The 18,103-nt window shown below is 49.2% G+C and overlaps 1 protein-coding gene across 1 annotated transcript in view; it reads left to right on the top strand.

The window, feature by feature from the left end:
- Positions 1 to 18,103, top strand: part of SLC4A9 (solute carrier family 4 member 9) — a 54,523-nt gene that overhangs the window by 14,550 nt on the left and 21,870 nt on the right. Inside the window, exons 7-14 of the mRNA XM_056862899.1 lie at positions 1,463 to 1,617; positions 2,962 to 3,078; positions 3,836 to 4,010; positions 4,444 to 4,577; positions 6,800 to 7,071; positions 7,853 to 7,908; positions 10,485 to 10,679; positions 15,412 to 15,525. Coding sequence (XP_056718877.1) covers positions 1,463 to 1,617; positions 2,962 to 3,078; positions 3,836 to 4,010; positions 4,444 to 4,577; positions 6,800 to 7,071; positions 7,853 to 7,908; positions 10,485 to 10,679; positions 15,412 to 15,525 — 1,218 coding nt within the window. The remainder of the gene's footprint in view (positions 1 to 1,462; positions 1,618 to 2,961; positions 3,079 to 3,835; positions 4,011 to 4,443; positions 4,578 to 6,799; positions 7,072 to 7,852; positions 7,909 to 10,484; positions 10,680 to 15,411; positions 15,526 to 18,103) is intronic.

Here is an 18,103-nt window from a genome sequence, read left to right as displayed (position 1 = left end):
TTGTGTCAGACACGGCTGTTACAGCTTGGTGGCGAAATACTTGGCGGAGAAAGCACCAAGATCAACCATCTGCTTGTCCAGGAAAGAATGGCTTATAGGCTGGGTGTAAAAACTCTGATTTCTTGGTGGAGTTGCCAACTGTTGGTAATGTTGTGGACTGTTTATGTTTTCAGAGCACTGTCTGTAATTATTTGAAAACTTTATTACGGACAGAAAAGTATATATTCTTTGTGGAGACAGAATTGGGTGTCTGAGCAAACGTTACACTTTCTACCTTCTGTTTCAAGCAGCTTACAATCTCATTCTTCCCTCCTCTGTTAACAACAGCCCTGTGAGGTAGGTTAGGCTGAGAGTTTAAGATTGGCCCAAGGGCACCCAGCAAGATTCCATGCCAGAGGGGGTAACCAGGATCCCCTAGTCCTAGTACAGTACTCTAACTACTACACCAAAGATCTGAGTCTGTGGGAGGAGGGGTTCCTGGAGGCACCAAACGACAGGAGCTGCTCTGCTTTAAAATACTGAATTTTTTTTTAATTAATACAGGTTAGCTGATTTTGTAGAAATGCAATGTGTGTGTAAAGTGCTGTCAAGTCGCAGCCGACTTATGGCGACCTTGTAGGATTTTCAAGGCAAAAGACTAACCGAGGTGGTTTGCCATTGCCTTCCTCTGCATAGCAACCCTGGTATTCCTTGGTGGTCTCCCATCCAAATACTAGCCAGGGCCAACCCTGCTTAGCTACTGAGATCTGATGAGATCTGGCTAGCCTGGGCCATCCAGTTCAGGGCATACAATGTATAATAATAATCTTTTTGTCTCAAAATTCAAATTGCTGCATTGGCTAATAAGGAAATGAACATTAGACTCGAGTGACTTGCTTTCCAAGTCCATATTTAATAATTAAATATGCATGCATGTATTTCTTGTACATATTATCTGTTGTGCCATCATACTCTTACTACAATGTTTTTACGTTGTCTGCTTCTCGGATTTCAGGCTTTGCTTTGTTTTGACATATCATGTCTGATCCTTTTTTTTGCATTGTTTCTAATTTTTGTGATTCTAGTACTATTTGCATCGCTTATTAGATGTCTCATACTATTTGACTACATTGTTTTATACTGTTTTGAGTCTCAGTGAGAAAGGCGGACTATAAATGAAGAAAAGCAATTAAAATAAAGGGACTCCATAGCTGTGGTTGGCCCTGATAAGTTCCACAATGGCCATTGCCTCTTTGATACCACGAATGGCTGGGATTGTCCATCCTTTCCTGGTTTAAAAGGTGGCAAATGTATTTCTAGGGCGCAACAAGTCCTTCCAGATGGTAGTTTAGGGCATGTGTCTGTTTTGCCGCATGAATTAAGCAAAATGTTTTTCCTGGATGTATTCTTCCGGATTACAGGATGCTTTGATTATTCTAGAGGAGGCCAAGCTGGGACTAACACTGCAGCTTTCCCCTTCCAGCTTTTCCAGCGGGTCGCTCGAAAGGCACAAGGCCCAGAAGATCTCATCGCGGGGATCGATGAGTTTCTGGATGAACTGACCATCCTCCCCCCAGGCAAATGGGATCCAACGACTCGTATTGCTCCCCCCAAATGCTTGCCCTCCCCACAGAAGAGGTATGTGCAAAGAAGAGTGGGGGGTGGGAGAGAGAAGCTCAAATCAAATTCTGGTGAATCTGATGAGATCAGGGCAATAAAATCCCAGTTCTTTGCCATCTGTGTTGGAGGAACCATAGATTTTCATCGGTGGGCTGGTGCATCCATTGGCTGGATATTGCATTTCTCCAACATCCCAGAAGCTATATTTAGTGCTGGGAACGTGGGATTGTTCTCCTCGCCAGGGAACTGAAATGGCAGGGAGAAAATCACAGCTGGGGAAATGGGATCATGGCCCGTTTTACGGCACTTGAGTCACTGACATGACAGCTTTCTGGCTCCATCAGCCACCACCAGTCCTCTGAGTTGGAGGCTGTGCTGCTTTCGATTACTTCTTGCTGTTTGAAGAATAGCTCTTCTACTTCACTGTGCAGCCCTTTAGCTTTTTGGAGCCCGGCAAGCATTCCTACTGATCCCCCAATGCTCCGTGTCTTGGTTATTTTTGTTAAAGGGGGTGGGACAGCAGTCCCTCTGCAGCAATATTGCCACCACCAGCCACCACAGGTACAATATGGACTTCATAAAAGATCGCGTTGTTAGCCACTGTTGGCAGAGAGCTAGTTATTCAGAGAAGTGGCAGACTCATTGATTAAAGATAAAGTTGAATGTTTTTTAGGGAACCACATTTCAGATAGGAAAGCTAAGAAACAGAGACAGCCTCTACCTGTCTTACTGGCTAAGTGAGGAAATGAATACTTCTGAGAAGAAGGAGGAAATTAGACCTAAGAATATCAGTTTGAGGAGAGACAAGAGGTGCCATAAAAGGATGGGAAGTCTCTAACCTAATGTTCTGATCTAGCTGACCACTTGCCCGCCCCCTGCTGGGTCGTCTTTGCATGCAGAAGTCCATGGAGGCCTTTGGGGTGGGGGGAGGATAGGTGTAGTTGGTGTAGTTGGCCAGCGATGGGCAGGGACTGAACAAAGCAGAGCATCAACCACTGCCAAGTTCCTGCAGCCTGGAAACTTGCATGGTGTAGTGGTTAAGAGTGGCGGTTGGGATCGGTGGACTCTAATCTGGAGAACCAGGTTTGATTCCCCACTCCTCCACATGAGTGGTGGACGCTAATCTGGTGAACTGGATTTGTTTCCCCGCTCCTCCACGTGAAACCAGCTGGGTGACCCTGGGCAAGTCACAGCTCTATTAAGAGCTCTCTCAGCCCGCCCCACCTACCTCACAGGGTGTCTGTCGTGGGGAGGGGCAGGGAAGGTGATTGTAAGCCGGTTTGAGTCTCCCTTAAAGTGGTAGAGAAAGTCGGCATATAAAAACCAACTCTCTTCTCTCTTCTCTTCTCCTTCCACTCCTAGGATCTCCATGCACTTCCGCGAATGGAGTCCGCATTCTAACGGGAATGTCTCTGCCATGGAAGAGCGGCATCTCCACGGGCACCAACCTGCTGGTGAGGAGCTGAAGAGGACAGGAAGGTAAAGTTCACAGGGAAGGTTGGCTGGAGCAGGGGAGGGTTTGTGGGGGAGGTTGTGGTCGGGGTGCTTCAGGGGGGGTTCTCTGGCCAAGCCCCCCAAGTGACTGCTTGAGACAGCCCAATGAGGAGGGTGTCAATGCTGCACTGGGGTCTGGCTGGTCCCCAGGTATCAGGAACATGCAACTGATCGGGAGGCATCACCTCCTGAGCATGGGCCTCCACTGGCTGGATCCAAGTCAAGCCCTGGGGCCACAGGGAGTCTGTTGAGGCTCGGCCAGCAGTGGTACGGTCCCAGGAGGTGATGGGCAGGGTTGCCAGCGACAGGTTGGGAAATTCCTGGATATTAGGGGGTAAAACCCTGGGAAGGGAAGGACCTCCAGTAGGGTATAATGCCATAGAGTCCACCGTCCAAAGCAGCCATTTTCTCCAGGCGAACTGGTCTCTATAATCTGGAGATCATTTGTAATTCTGGGAGATCTCCAGGCCCCACCTGGAGGTTGGCAACCCTGGGATGGGCATACCTTGCACAAAGCGACAAAGTAGCTTGAACCGGCCTGGGGGGAGGCTTTCCTCCAAAGCAGGGAAGCGTGCAGATACGGAAACACCACAGTGGTAGTTGTGCATCAGGGCTGGGCTTGGGGTCGTGTCAGAGGCAGGTTTGATTCTAGCTCGGACTTTCCCTAAGGTTTCGGGCAGGATGCAACTTCGAAATGAAACCACATCCCTGTGAACCCAATGGGGTTTCCTTTCTCTTGCAGACTGTTTGGAGGGTTAGTAAAGGACGTTCAGAGGAAAGCGCCCTGGTACTGCAGTGATTTCTACGATGCGGTGAACCTCCAGTGCTTTTCGGCTGCTCTCTACATCTACCTGGCCACGGTCACCAACGCCATCACCTTTGGGGGGATGCTGGGGGACGCAACAGAGAACATGCAGGTCTGTGCAAGAGTCCTGCTGGGCTTGGGACGCACCGTCCGCTATGGCCCCCTTTTCCCATGGAGGGTTGCCTCAGCACACTTGTCAGCAGCAGGAGGGCAGGCAGCTCTGGCAGTCCTGAGCCGGCATAACGTTGGGGGTTTGTGGGCTGATTGTTAGGGTTGCAACTTGCCAGGTCCCTCTTCACCACTGGCGGGAGGTTTTGGGGTGGAGCCTGAGGAGGATGGGCTTTGGGGAGGGGAGGGACTTCAATGCCATCGAGTCCAATGGCCAAAGCGGCCATTTTCTCCAGGTGAACTGATTTGTGTCAGCTGGAGATCAGTTGTAATAGCAGGAGATCTCCAGCTAGTACCTGGAGGTTGGCAACCCTACTGATTGTGCCAGTCAATGGAGTCCCGGAATCCAGATCTGTGTGCTTCCCCCTATGATGCAGGGGGTGCTGGAGAGCTTCCTGGGTACTGCTATTGCTGGAGCCTTTTTCTGCCTGTGTGCCGGCCAGCCCCTCACCATCCTGAGTAGCACCGGGCCTGTCCTGGTCTTTGAACGGCTTCTCTTCTCCTTCAGCAAGTAAGTGAGACCACGGAGCAGCGTCTGCTCACATCCTGCTTCTCCATAGAGTACAGACAATTTGGGGGTGGGGGAGTTGCCTGCAGGTGGATGGTGGTCCCAGATGAAACCTCTTCCTTCTCCCGGCTCCTAGTGTGACTGTTGCACCCCCGACAGGGTCACAGTCTTTCCCCAGTGCCCAGGACCACCAGAATGCTTAGGCAAAAGGGGTCCTGTCAATGCCGCTCTGGAACACTCCACAGCCGGCCAGCATGTGGCCTTCTAAAGAGGGGTTTTTGGTTGGTTCTGGGTAGAGCTGTGTGTGAGAGGCGGGAGCTGTGAGCATTTAAATTGCAAAGCTCCTGCTCGCCAGAGGCTGAATGTAAATGGGTCAGGGCTGGGAGACAGAGGCGAAGCTGCTGGCAAGGTGAGGTGAGTGCTGGTTTTGGGTTTCCTATAACTGCTGGGGAGCATTAACTGAGGTTGCTGTGAGAGGTTTGTGTTTGAGCTTGTGGCAAGTCCTCCCCACCCCATGTTGGGGTCGCTTCGCCCACAGGCTCAGCTGGAAGAGATGCAAGTGATCGCCTGATGTCTTTACAAGCAACTCTGGGGGTGATTTTGATCAGAGCTGCAGTGCAGAGGCCGTGGGGTGGGCTTACCCCTTTCCCGTTACTCTGTTTCCAAGACAGAAATCAGCCTCTGACCCTGAACATCTATTACCCCCATAGAGAAACAATACAGGCAAATCATTCCCCCACTAAGGCCAATAGCTATTTGGGGGGGGGGGTTCCTATCTGGGAACTGGTGCAAAGGGAAAGGATTAAGTCACCTACTGCCATAATGTAGCCTTAATTCAAATTGGGGCACCCACTGTTTTATTTCTCCTTGCAGATACGGAGCCATCTGTCTCTCTTAAAGTGGCCCTCTTTGTTTTAGCAGCAAAGAAAATACGCGCCTGGTTGGCCCAACCCATTAATTCTGAAAAGAGTAGAGTTAAAAAATTGGCTGATGCGAAGTGGCCTTTCCTAGTTACAACTGTGAATTCTACCTGACAGTTTCTTATTGCGCAGCCCTAAAACAATATTGGGCCTGAGGTCTCACTGAGGGGAGGGGCCCTGGCTCAGTGGTAGAGCATCTGCTTGGCATGCAGAAGGTCCCAGGTTCAATCCCCGGCATCTCCAGTTAAAGGGACTAGGCAAGTAGGTGATGTGAAAGACCCCTGCCTGAGACCCTGGAGAGCCGCTGCCCGTCTGAGTAGACAATACTGACTTTGATGGGCCAAGGGTCTGATTCAGTATAAAGCAGCTTTATGTGTTTCACTTTTTGGGTTTCCCTCTTACAGAGTCGGTTTTTGGCTTGAGTCATTTTGTTGTTTATTTCATGTTAGATAACCCCAAGATAACTCTGGAAGGTTAACTATTTAATAATGTTTTATGTGCTGTGTCTTGATAAGATCCAGAGGGTTAGAGAAACATACCCAGAAAGCTATTAATTTGTTACTAAAATGTAACTTTTATTAATGATTTTCATCTGGTTTTGTGGTGTTTTATTTTTTGTACCGGCTATTGGCCATATGCAGTAAAAACTGAACTGAGTACTGAGGGTAATGGATGATGCATCTCGTGGTGTGGCCTCATGGTCCACAGAACGTAGTAACCAACAGCTGCTTGTCTGACTGCGTCGTGAGAGTTGAGTTGGGGGAACTCGCGGGAAAATGTCACACCTAGTCTGGCCCTAAAATGATCTGCCTGTACCCCTGTTCAGCTTCCAGGAAATTCCTCAACAAGGGAGCCACCCTGCCAAGCAATTATCTGCAGGGATTCATCACCAGGGACTGTTGGATTTCAGTCTCTTTTTGTGTGGAAGGGCTCCTGGGCAGGCCAAAGAATTAACTCCGTAGTATGCTCCCCACATTGCAAGATTCTTAGGCAAAGAGATTGGCGAGATATCTGGCTACTAACATCTAGGGATGGAGGGAAGGCAGATCGGTTTATAGCCTGATCTCATCAGATCTCGGAAGCTAAGCAGGGTCAGTATTTGGAAGGGAGACCTCCAAGGAAGACTCTGCAGAGGAAGGCAATGGCAAACCACCTCTGCTTTTCACTTGCCTTGAAAGCCCCTTCCTGGGGTCGCCATGAGTTGACTGTGACTTGACGGCACTTTACACACACAACATCTAGAGATGACTCCATCATCTTGCAAGCCCACTCAGGGATGTTGTTTTGGCCTCTTTTTCCCGGCAGAGATTACAGCTTGGACTATTTAGAATTCCGCCTCTGGATTGGACTCTGGGTGGCCTTCTTTGGCCTCATTCTGGTGGCGACCGAAGCCAGCTACCTGGTGCAGTATTTCACTCGCTTCACGGAGGAAGGCTTCTGTGCCCTCATCAGTTTCATTTTCATCTACGACGCGGTTAAGAAGATGCTCTCCCTGGCAGATCACTACCCCATCAACTGGGACTACAAGATCAGCGATGTCCCCTTGTACGCTTGCACCTGCCATGGGCCAGAGAGAGGTAGGATCGAGCATCCTGCTCCATTGCGGGGGGTGGGATTGGAATGGCAGCAGCTCTTCTGGTACAACATGTTGCTGCATGTTGTTGGATCTGTATAGTTGACCTAGTCTCGCACTGGCTTCTTTTAGACCAGGCAGGCTAAAGAAAGCCCACCCTTGACCTGTGCCATCGGCAAGCACGGAAAGAGCGGTCCAGTCCCCCTAAGAGAAGCTCTGAATGGCCTCTCATGAGTCCTGAAGTCACCAGCATACTGTCCCAAGGGGTCCTCCAAAAATTGGAATCAGTTCTGTCAAAAAAATGAGTTTCAGGTTGAGACCTGATGTCTTGAACTGGTTGGGAGGGTGGTAGAGCATCTGTTTGGCATGCAGAAGGTCCCAGGTTCAATCCCTGGCATCTCCAGTTAAAGGGACTAGGCCAGTAGGTGATGTGAAAGACCTCTGCCTGAGACCCTGGAGAGCTGCTGCTGGTCTGAGTAGACAATACTGACTTTGATGGACTCAGAGTCTGACTCAGTATAAGGCCGCTTCATATGTTCATGTATCCCTCTTTTGAAGATGGGCTGTAGCTCAGTGGTAGAGCATCTGCTTGGCAGGCAGAAGGTCCCAGGTTCCATCCCCGACATCTCCAGTTAAAGGGACTAGGTGAATAGGATGTGAAAGACCTCTACCTGAGACCCTGGAGATCCGCTGCTGGTCTGAGTAGACAATACTGACTTTGATGGACCAGGGGTCTGATTCAGTATAAGGCAGCTTCATGTGTTCATGTGTTCTGTTTCTTGCAGGCAATTTCTCTCTTCTGAATGAGACGCTGTCTCCTGCCTCCCATGGTTTTGGAGAGGTAAGGAATGAAATCACCCTGATGGGTTAGGGATGAGCGAGAGGGAACCCAAGCCTAGCATTCTCATAGTATGCTGTGGTTAATGTCATTGACCAAGGAAGGACTTTGGGCCTCTTCTATCCATGGAAGAATCTCCAACTTTCCTTGTATCAGAGGAGGTGGCCAGTAGACTCGTGTCTCATCAGATATTACCTGCTGCTCCTCTAGTGTTTTTATGCTTATTCCATCCCCACTGGCATCGTGACGTTTCTGGTGATTACGATTGTTTATTTGAAATCATCACCAGCTCCTTTTGCAAATTCAAAGCATGTTGAGGGGGAAGCAGAAACACATCTAGTTGCAATGGGAGGCACAGCCACTGCTGTGTGTGTGTTTGCCGGTGTGGATGCATGCACAATGCTTTTCAGCAGCTGATTCCTGCACTCCCAGTAGGGTTGCCAACCTCCAGGTGGTTATACAACACAAGAACCTGCGCTTCTATAGTAGAAACTGAAGGAAGAAACAGCGTGTGGGCTCACGTAATACAATTAATCAGTATGGTGTACTGTTACAAATTTATTGTGACGACTAAATCTACTGCTCATGCATACCTTACAACCTTTATAAACCTAATGAACTACACATGCAATAATAATAATAATTATGTGGGTTGATACAGCTCAACTCAACACAAAACAATATAAAGAACTTGGCGCAGAAGGTGCACTGTTGCCTGGGGTGAATAGAGTCAATAAAGTCTTTGTATGAAACAAAATGATTCTGTTCATAGAAATAGCTCAGTCTCCCGGGCTGGAGATGGCAAGAACGTGAGATCGATGCACTTTCACGTTTCAATATTTCTTCAGCTTGCCTTTGGATTTATCGGCCTTTCCGGAGAAATGTATCAAAGCAACATTCTTTGCGCTCTCACTCGTTACAAAAGCAACATTCTTTGCGCTCTGAGTCGCTACTGTAAATTTTTTTGTTACATAATATTATATACTATCCAAAATTATTCCTAACTATATACAGTGTAGTATGTAATGGCAAACTTACCATATCTTTCTTAGACAAAAGTCTATAGGGAGTCCTCCCGGCGTAATGGAGGAAGCTCCCACCCACTTGCTCTTTATTGTTCCCAGCTGAAACATCATGTCTCTTTCGTTACAGTCTTAAAGGGACAAGGTCTCTTAAATATAACAGGACAAATCAAATTCTGTGTTTAGTCCACCTGGAGCTAAAGTTTTAAAGAGATATATAAATTTCATTTCTTGTCTGAGTAATATTTTTCTAATATCCTGAGTTTGAAAGGGTTTAGGTCAAACTGCCACACACAAAAATGTAAATCTCGATTGGAATGGCCTTGAGTTATGTAATGTTCTACAACCGGAGCCTTTCGGGTACCCGCCCTAATTCTTGCTCGGTGTTCTCCTATCCTAACCCTGACCTATCAGATGGTACTACCAATATACATCTTCGGGCACCCACAAATCAGGGCATAAACCACTTGATAAGCTTGTAACGAAAGAGACATGATGTTTCAGCTGGGAACAATAATTCTGTGACCTTAGGCAGATGATGAGAGGGAGGGCATCTTGGCCATCTTCTGGTCACTAGGTTTGGGGGGGAGGTAGTTGTGAATTTCCTGCATTGTGCAGGGGGTCGGACTTGATGACCCTGGTGGACCCTTCCAACTCTGTGATTCTATGATTCTATAATAAAGAGCGAGTGGGCGGGAGCTTCCAGCTGCTCTCCAGGGTCTCAGAGTGGTCTTTCACACCACCTTCTTGCCTAGTCCCTTTAACTGGAGATGCCAGGGATTAAACCTGGGACCTTCTGCATGCCAAGCAGATGCTCTACCACTGAGCCACAGCCCCTCTCTATCAACCAAGAATATGCTGGAGGTTGAGTTACCCACACCTGGTCCAGTATCTTGCCTAAGAATGGAATACTGGATACTGGGTGGAAACTGTTCAGGCCAGAAGGGTTTATGGTGGGTGTCTTCCAAAGTGTCCCACCACATTTGCTTTTAGCACTGCAGGACCCATTACTGCCCTTAAGAAGGCATTGGACACCTCCACAACCCAGCGGTCTGTCGAACACATGAAGCTGCCTTAATGGACAGGGAGTGGACAGGGAGAAGTTTTTCTCCATCTCCCATAATACTAGAACGCGGGGTCATCTGCTGAAGCTGGAGAGTGAGAGATTCAAAACAGATAAAAGGAAGTATTTTTTCACACAACACATAGTTAAATTGTGGAACTCCCTGATGGGCCTTGGTCTGATCCAGCAGGGTTTTTCTTATGTTCTTATGCCTTATACTGAACCAGACCCTTGGTTCATCAAAGTCAGTATTGTCTACTCAGACCGGCGGCAGCTCTCCAGGGTCTCAGGCAGGGGTCTTTCACATCAGCTACCTGCCTAGTCCCTTTAACTGGAGATGCCAGAGACTGAACCTGGGACCTTCTGCATGCCAAGCAGATGCTCAACCACTGAGCCACAGCTCCTCCCATAGCTCATTCTGCATCTTCCTAGCACACTTCTCGTATCCAATGGGGACTTCCTTGCTAATCTGAGAGATGTTCCTTCCTTCCCAGTGGTCCGATTTGGAGTCGGGGAACTGGTCCCTGCTGACCAAGGAAGAGTGCGTGCAACTAGGCGGCCACCTGGTGGGCAGCAGCTGCAATTACGTGCCCGACATCACCTTCATGTCTTTCATTCTGTTCCTGGGGACCTTCTTCTGCTCCATGATGCTGAAAAGTTTTAAAACGAGCCGCTACTTCCCCACCACGGTGAGTGCCCCTCGCCCTTCCTGTTTTCTCATCATGAGCCACCTGTGTATAAGCTGGGGGTTCATGAGGAAAGCCCCCCAAATCTATCTCAAACAATCACCATACTCTCCAGGTAGGGTTGCCAGGTCCCTCTTCACCACCAGTGGGAGTTTTTTTGGGTGGGGCCTGAGGAGGGCGGGGTTTAGGGAGGGGAGAAGAAGAAGAGTTGGTTTTTGTATGCTGACTTTCTCTACCACTTAAGGGAGATTCAAACCCGCTTACAATCACCTTCCCCCTCCCCACAACAGACACCCTGTGAGGTAGGTGGGGCTGAGAGAGCTTTAAGAGAACTGTGACTATCCCAAGGTCACCAGCAGTCTTCATTTGGAGGTGTGCGGAAACAAATCCAGTTCACCAGATTTGCCTCCGCCGCTCATGTGGAGGGGTGGGGAATCAAATGCGGTTCTCCAGATCAGAGTCCACCACTCCAAACCACCGCTCTTAACCACTACACCCTGCTGGCTCCTTACACCACACTGGGAGGGAATTCAATGCCATACAGTCCAATTGTCAAAGTGGCCATTTTCTCCAGGGGAACTGATCTCTATCAGCTGGAGATCAGTTGTAATAGCGGGGGATCTCCAGATAGTACCTGGAGGTGGGCAACCCTATATCCATGGGTTGAACAGGCTGGCTCCCTTTTCCTTTTGTTGACTCTTAGCTGCTGTCACCATATTCCAGCTCCTGGTCATGCTCAGTCCTCATTGTGCCATTATTTGGATCCCCCCCCCCCTTTTGGTCAATCTTGGTAAATCTATCAACTCCTTCTGCATCTCTGGGTAGGAAGGGAACCCTCTGCTGCCTGTGCGTGGCCTGCTTTTGTTGCTTTCGTGATTGACGTGGGGGGGGGGGACACTTTGCCAGATCCCATGGGTCTGTTCCATTCACAGTGGCACCTTCCTGTGCACTTGCAGAAAAGCCTCTTGTGTCTGGGGAATGGGCCACTGTTAGCAGAACGGATCTATGGGATCCACCCCAAAGATTGGTGTTATCGTTGCTGCCACTGCAAGAAATTGTGAGGGGTGAGAACAGGGCCTTTTATGGAGGGACGTTTCCCCGTGGTGACCTCCAACGACTGCTTCGGAGCTTCCTTTTGATTATGCTTGCCTTTTCCGCCCGTCAGAGGTTGTGTCGCTGTCTCCGCATGTTTTGCTCGTGTTTTCCAGACGCTGTTTTAACCAGAATCTGGAAAATATGGGCAAGATGCACGGGGAGAGCAAGGCGGCCTCTGATGGGCAGAAAAGGCATGCATAATCAAAAGGAAGCCCTGAAGCAGTCGGTTGGGGTGACTGCGAGGAAACGTCCCTGCATAAAGGGCCCAGGAGAAAAAGCGACTAGCGTCTTTCCCCCTGCCACCTGGTCTCCTGCAAGTCCCGATTCTTCCTCCTTCCACCCATTGCTGACCTTCTCCCCTCAGGTCTCCCTCAGCATTTCTTCCCCATCTCAGTCCCCAGACCTGGTCAGCTCTCTTCCCCCCCCCCCTCTCAACTTTCTGTCCTACCCTCTCCTGTTCCTAAACATGGTCCCCAACATGGTGTCCATAGGCGCCGTGGAGTTCACCAATTCCTTTTCTGGTGCCCGCCAAGTGTTTGGTACCCTTGCACTACCAAGTTTACATCAATCAGGGCAGCCCCATATAGCGTAATGTGTCACTCTCGGGGAGGGTGTTGCTGCCAGGCGAAGGGCTGGCCCAGCTCATCAGGCACGTTGGGCAGAGACTGATGGATTTCCCAAACCAACCTGGAGACCAAGGCCTGCATGTTCATCTCGTCTACTATGCTTGTTCCTGCACTCTGCATCCAAACTCTGCCCTTCATTCTCCAAGTCTTTGGTGGTAGCCCAGTTAGGGCTGCCAACCTCCAGGGGTGGCCTGGAGATCCCCCAGAATTATAGCTGATTGCCAGACTACAGAGACCATTTCCCCTGGAGAAAATGGCAGCTTTGGAGGTAGATCCTATGGCATCGCATCCCTGCTGAGCTCCCTGCTTAGGCTTCTCCTCCAAATCCCCAGAGGTTTCCCTACCTGGAGTTGGAAACCTTAAGACTAGTCAATAGGCGTGGACACTGGAACCTTCTCTTAAGAAGAAGGTTGGTTTTTATATGCCGACTTTCTCTCCTACTTAAGGAAGACTCAAACCAGCTAACAATCACCTTCCCTTCCCCTCCCCACAACAGATACCCTGTGAGGTAGGTGGGGCTAGAGCAGTGATGGCGAACCTTTTAGAGACCGAGTGCCCAAAACTGCAACCAAAAACCCACTTATTTATCGCCGAGTGCCAATGCGGCAATTTAACCTGAATACCACCCCCAGAGGGGGCCCAGAGGGAGAGGCTAGGGTTGCCAAGTTCCTCTTCGCCATGAGTGGGAGGTTTTTGGGGTGGCGCCTGAGGAGGGCGGGGTTTGGGGAAGGACTTCAGTGCCATAGAGTCCAATTGCCAAAGTGGCAATTTTTTCCAGGGGAACTGATCTCTATTGGTTGGAGATCACCTGTAATAGCAGATCTCCAGCTAGTACCTGGAGATTGGCAACTAGTTCCTTAGTGTTTTCTCTCTACATATCAAGACAAATGGAAAGGTGTTTGGAGGATAGCGTGTGGGCACTTCAAAGGTGGAATAGGACTGCACGCCCCTCCGCCCGCACAGACCCAGAGGGTGCCGGAGAAGCCGCTGGAGGGAAAGAAGGAAGGAAGGAAGGAAAGAAGGGAAGGGAGGGGGAAAGAGAAGGAAGGGAGGGAGAGAAAGAAAGAAAAAGAGAGAGAAAGGGAGAAAGAAATGGAGCAAGGGAGAGAAAGAAAAGGACAGAGGGAGACAGAAAAAGAAAGAGGCCATTTATGCATGGGAGGTTTTGCCTTGGATTTGCCACTCAGTGGGGTGCGGCAGCAGGCTTGTGAGGGGCGAGCAGGGTGGGGCAGAGGGCGCCTCCTTCGCACCCACCGACCAGCCATGCCCCTTCGCCCGCACAGGCCCAGAGGGCGCCGGAGAAGCCTCCGGCCATGCCGAGTGTGAGCGCTCGGCTTCTGTTCCCCGCTCTCCCACCCGCCTGGCTGGCCGCGCACGCTCCAGCGGCGGCAATGGCGGCAGCTTCTGTGGGAGAGTCCGGGGGCCACCGCCAATCATGTCGGAGGTTCCCCACCCCTGGGCTACAGCCTCCCCCATCCGAGGTGGGGCAGAGCCGGAAAGACCAGTGGCTTGGAGGAACCGTGCGTGCCGGCAGAAAGGGCTACGCGTGCCGGAAGTGGCACCCGTGCCATAGGTTCGCCAACACGGGGCTAGAGAGTGTGACTAGCCCAAGGTCACCCAGCTGGCTTCATGTGTAGGAGAAGGGAAACAAATCCAGTTCACCACGTTAGCCTCCGCCGCTCATGTGGAGGAGTGGGGAATCAACCCTGTTCTCCAGATCAGAGTCCACCCACCGCTCCAAACCACTGCTCTTAACCACTGCACCACGCTGGCTCTTAAGGAATGACATGTCCCAGGATTTGGTTTGAGCTCCCAGTAAAACAGAAAGCTTTCTGGGCCACCACAATTTAAGGAATCATCGCAATCTTAGCAGAGGGGACCATGCCAGAAGGGAAGGGCACAAAGGGTGCAACAACTTTTAAAATGTATTTTGAACCTGTTTTTAGTATTTCCATCCCTCTTTTCCACTAAATCATAATGAAGCATGGCTGTACAGGACCTAGGCAACAGCGTGATGTAGTGGTTAAGAGTGGTGGACTCTAATCTGAAGAACCGGGATCGATTCCCCACTCCTCCACATGAAGCCTGCTGGGTAACCTTGGGCTAGTCACAATTCTCTCCGAACTCTCTCAGCCCCACCTACCTCACAGGGTGTCTGTTGTGGGGAGAGGAATGGAAGGCAATTGTAAACCAGTTTGATTCTCCTTAAAAAGGTAGAGAAAGTCAGCATATAAAAACCAACTCTCCTTCTTCTTCCTCCCCCCACTCCACATAAAGCAGGGCTCCCATAGCTTTACAGCTCCTGCAGTCCTTTTCACCTGCGTGCCACTTCCTTCATTCCATAAAACCCCCTGGCTTCCCCAAAGCCTACTCTCCTCTCACACAAAAATCCACAGATCTTCATAACTGATAATTTGAATCCTGGAGCTCCTTAAAAAGTCGATGGAACTCCAGTTTTCTTCTACTACTACAGACTCGCACTGTTGCCACCTAAAACTATCGTAAAGGATAATTGCATGCCATTATTTATAACAGGAGTCCCCAACCTTTTGGAGCCTGAGGGCACATTTGGAATTCTAACACAGCTTGGTGGGAGCAGCAACAAAAGGGCTCCTGCAGGAGGTGGAGCCAGCCACAAAACGATGGCCACCGCTTAACTTCAGTCACACAGTGCAAATCCTTGTGCTGTGGAGGCAGCTGCTGCCAAAGCAACATTTTAAAAAGTCTGCACAGCCAATCAGAAGCCTTGCTGGGCAACAGTCCTACCTGGCCCCACCCACTTCCTAAAAACACTTGGTGGGTGCCAGAAAAGGTGTCAGCGGGTGCCATGGCCCTCACGGGCACCATGTTGGGGACCCTTAATTTATAGAAAGGAAAAAAGGTGCCCTAAATTTTGCTGGGTTGTCTATGTTTGACCTCTTCTGAAGTCCAAGGATTGTCCAAGATGGAGGCTGGTCCTGTGGGTAGACTTTGTTTTGCTCTCCTTCTGCTAATTCTTTGGTCTGATTTCTTAGTTGCGGAGGCTAGTAGGTGATTTCGCCATCATCCTGGCCATCCTCATCTTCTGTGGGATTGATGCTGTCTTTGGTTTGGAGACTCCCAAGCTCATCGTGCCCAGTGAGTTCAAGGTGAGGCTTGTTGAAGACCAGGTGAAGGTACTATTCTGTTAAGGTGGGGGAATGGATACAACACATGTGTCAGATTGCCTTTCTGTGGAACTTTAGGCACGGGGAAGGATCACAATGGGTAGCCGTGTTAGTCTGTCTGTAGCAGTAGAAAAGAGCAAGCGTCCCGTGGCACCTTAACAACTAACACAATTTCTGGCAGGTTAGGAGCTTTCCTGAGCCACAGCTCTGAAGAAGTGAGCTGTGGCTCACGAAAGCTCACACCCTGCCAGAAATTTTGTTAGTCGTTAAGGTGCTTCTGGATTCTTGCTCTTTTCTATAGCCGAGGAAGAGCTACAGACAAAGAATTGGTCTGGATATAGCACATTTAATCGCATTTCCTCACAGATGGGACTGTTGTAGGACATTGCTGATCAGGATGACCGTTGCCTGTTCACATTACCATGAACGCATGCCCACCCTGCCCGTACATCTGTTCATAAGAAAGAGCCAAGGTGTGTTCCCTTTCCAAATGAAACCAGGGGCCGGGATCTGGATAAGCCTGGGGTTTAAAGCCACATGTTCAGCTGCGCTTGCGTTGGATGTAACATGAGAATTACTAATTGCACACGTAAAGAAATGTCAAGTGTACATGGATTGTACATGCGTTCACTGCCCTTTCATTGCAATAAGTGCTTCTACATACTTGTGCAATACATTTAATAGTATACAGACTGGATTAGCAAACCTGACCTTCTCCCAGGACCTGGGAGAATGGCCTTGCCTTGCCCTATGGGCGCTATACTGTTACACACAGCTCCTTTCCAACCTCGAATGATTGGGGCTTGCAGGAACAAATGATTCGCTGCAGTCGTTTTAAAAAATATAAACAACCTCTGAGTACACGGATAAAAGGGACCTAGGAAAGGGGGTGGACTCATCCAGTGATTAAAACGGAAGACCAGTGGCACCTTAAAGACTAACAACATCTATTCCAGTATGAGCTTTCATGAGTCGGAGTTCGCTTCTTTAGATACCATGGAAAGGCAGAAAATAATTTACCTCGTTTTGGGAAAGGGGGAGGAGCAAAGAGAGGCCTGCTATCATAAATCAGGTGTGATTCTCAGAACGATAATAAACAAAAGTTCAATAAACTAGAGGAAATAAACTAATTAAGGGAGAAGCAGTTTGAAGCATGAGAGAGCCAGCAAGAACCTCTGACCTTTCACCATCCATTATATATAACAAGAGAATCACACCTTAATATGAGGTAAATTATTTTCTTTCCATTGTTTCTGAGGAAGTGACTTCTGACTCATGAAAACTTATACTGGAATAAATGTTAGTCTTTAAGGTGCTGCTGGACTTCTGTTTTGTTTTACTACAACAGACTAACAAAAATACCCCTCTGGAATCATCCAGTGATCATGATGGCCGAGTTGAGATTTGACCACACGGCCCTTCTGCGTCTTCTGCGTCTTATTCATTTAGGTACATCACCTGCCGTATTCCCCAAGGTTCCCCCCAGGTTGCAGCATTACCTATTGATATTGTTTCTGACAATATCAAAAGAGTTTGGTGTTATGCGTTCAGTTGTTGAATCCATGTCTGAGTCTGGCCCACCGCCCACTAGACCATCCCAGGGCTTGGTCACATGTTTACTGGAAGCCCTTGAAAGGGGTTGATGTCTGTAGCAAGACGTTGTTTACGACTGTGTCAGTCCAAACTAAAAGCTGAAAGCCAAGAACACCATCCACGTAACACCTTTTATCAGGACCAACCCAATGACACGGGACAGGGTGCAAGATTCCAAGTTGACCAGAGCTCTTCTTCTTGCTGGATGTTACAAAATAAAATAAAATACTGTCTGTAGCAAGCCAGTCACCACAACTCGCAATGGTCTAGGAGTCTACCCTACTGGTACAGAACAGGCCAGGAAAAGAAGAAGAAGAAGAGTTGGTTTTTATGTGCTGACTTTCTCTGCCACTTAAGGGAGAATCAAACCAGCTTACAATCACCTTCCCTTCCCCTCCCCACAACAGAAATCCTGTGAGGTAGGTGGGGCTGAGAGAGTGTGACTAGCTCAAGGTCACCCAGTTAGCTTCATGTGTAGGAGTGGGGAAACCAACCTGGTTCACCAGATTCACCTCCACCGCTCATGTGGAGGAGTGGGGAATCAAACCCGGTTCTCCAGATCAGAGTCCACCGCTCCAAACCACCGTTATTAACCACTACACCATGCTGGCTCCCTAGAAGAGAATTCATGCGTGCCTCTCAAACGCCTTTTGAACCCTTCTCCTCTTAAGAACATAAGGAAAGCCAGGCTGGATCAGACCAAGATGCAGCAAGTCCAGCAGTCTGTTCACAGAGGTCATTTTTTCACGGAAGTTTGCTGCCAACCAGGCCACCTCCTCTAGTGCTAGTGTTAGAAAGAGAGTCCCAAAGTACACGTATTGGGTTTCTTACGTGTGGAAAAACAGAGAAGCAGATTTAAAAGCTCTAGTATCAGGTTGATGATGGCCACACAGGAAGGTTGATTTACAGTTGCATTTCAACCTGTGCTTAAAGTGCATGCGTGAGTTGGATCTCTTTTGTTGTTGCC

This window comes from Euleptes europaea, chromosome 17 (assembly GCF_029931775.1).
Source record: "Euleptes europaea isolate rEulEur1 chromosome 17, rEulEur1.hap1, whole genome shotgun sequence".
Lineage (NCBI taxonomy): Eukaryota > Metazoa > Chordata > Lepidosauria > Squamata > Sphaerodactylidae > Euleptes > Euleptes europaea.
Note: the sequence above shows the minus strand (reverse complement) of the source record. Positions and strands in the feature narration are given on the sequence as shown.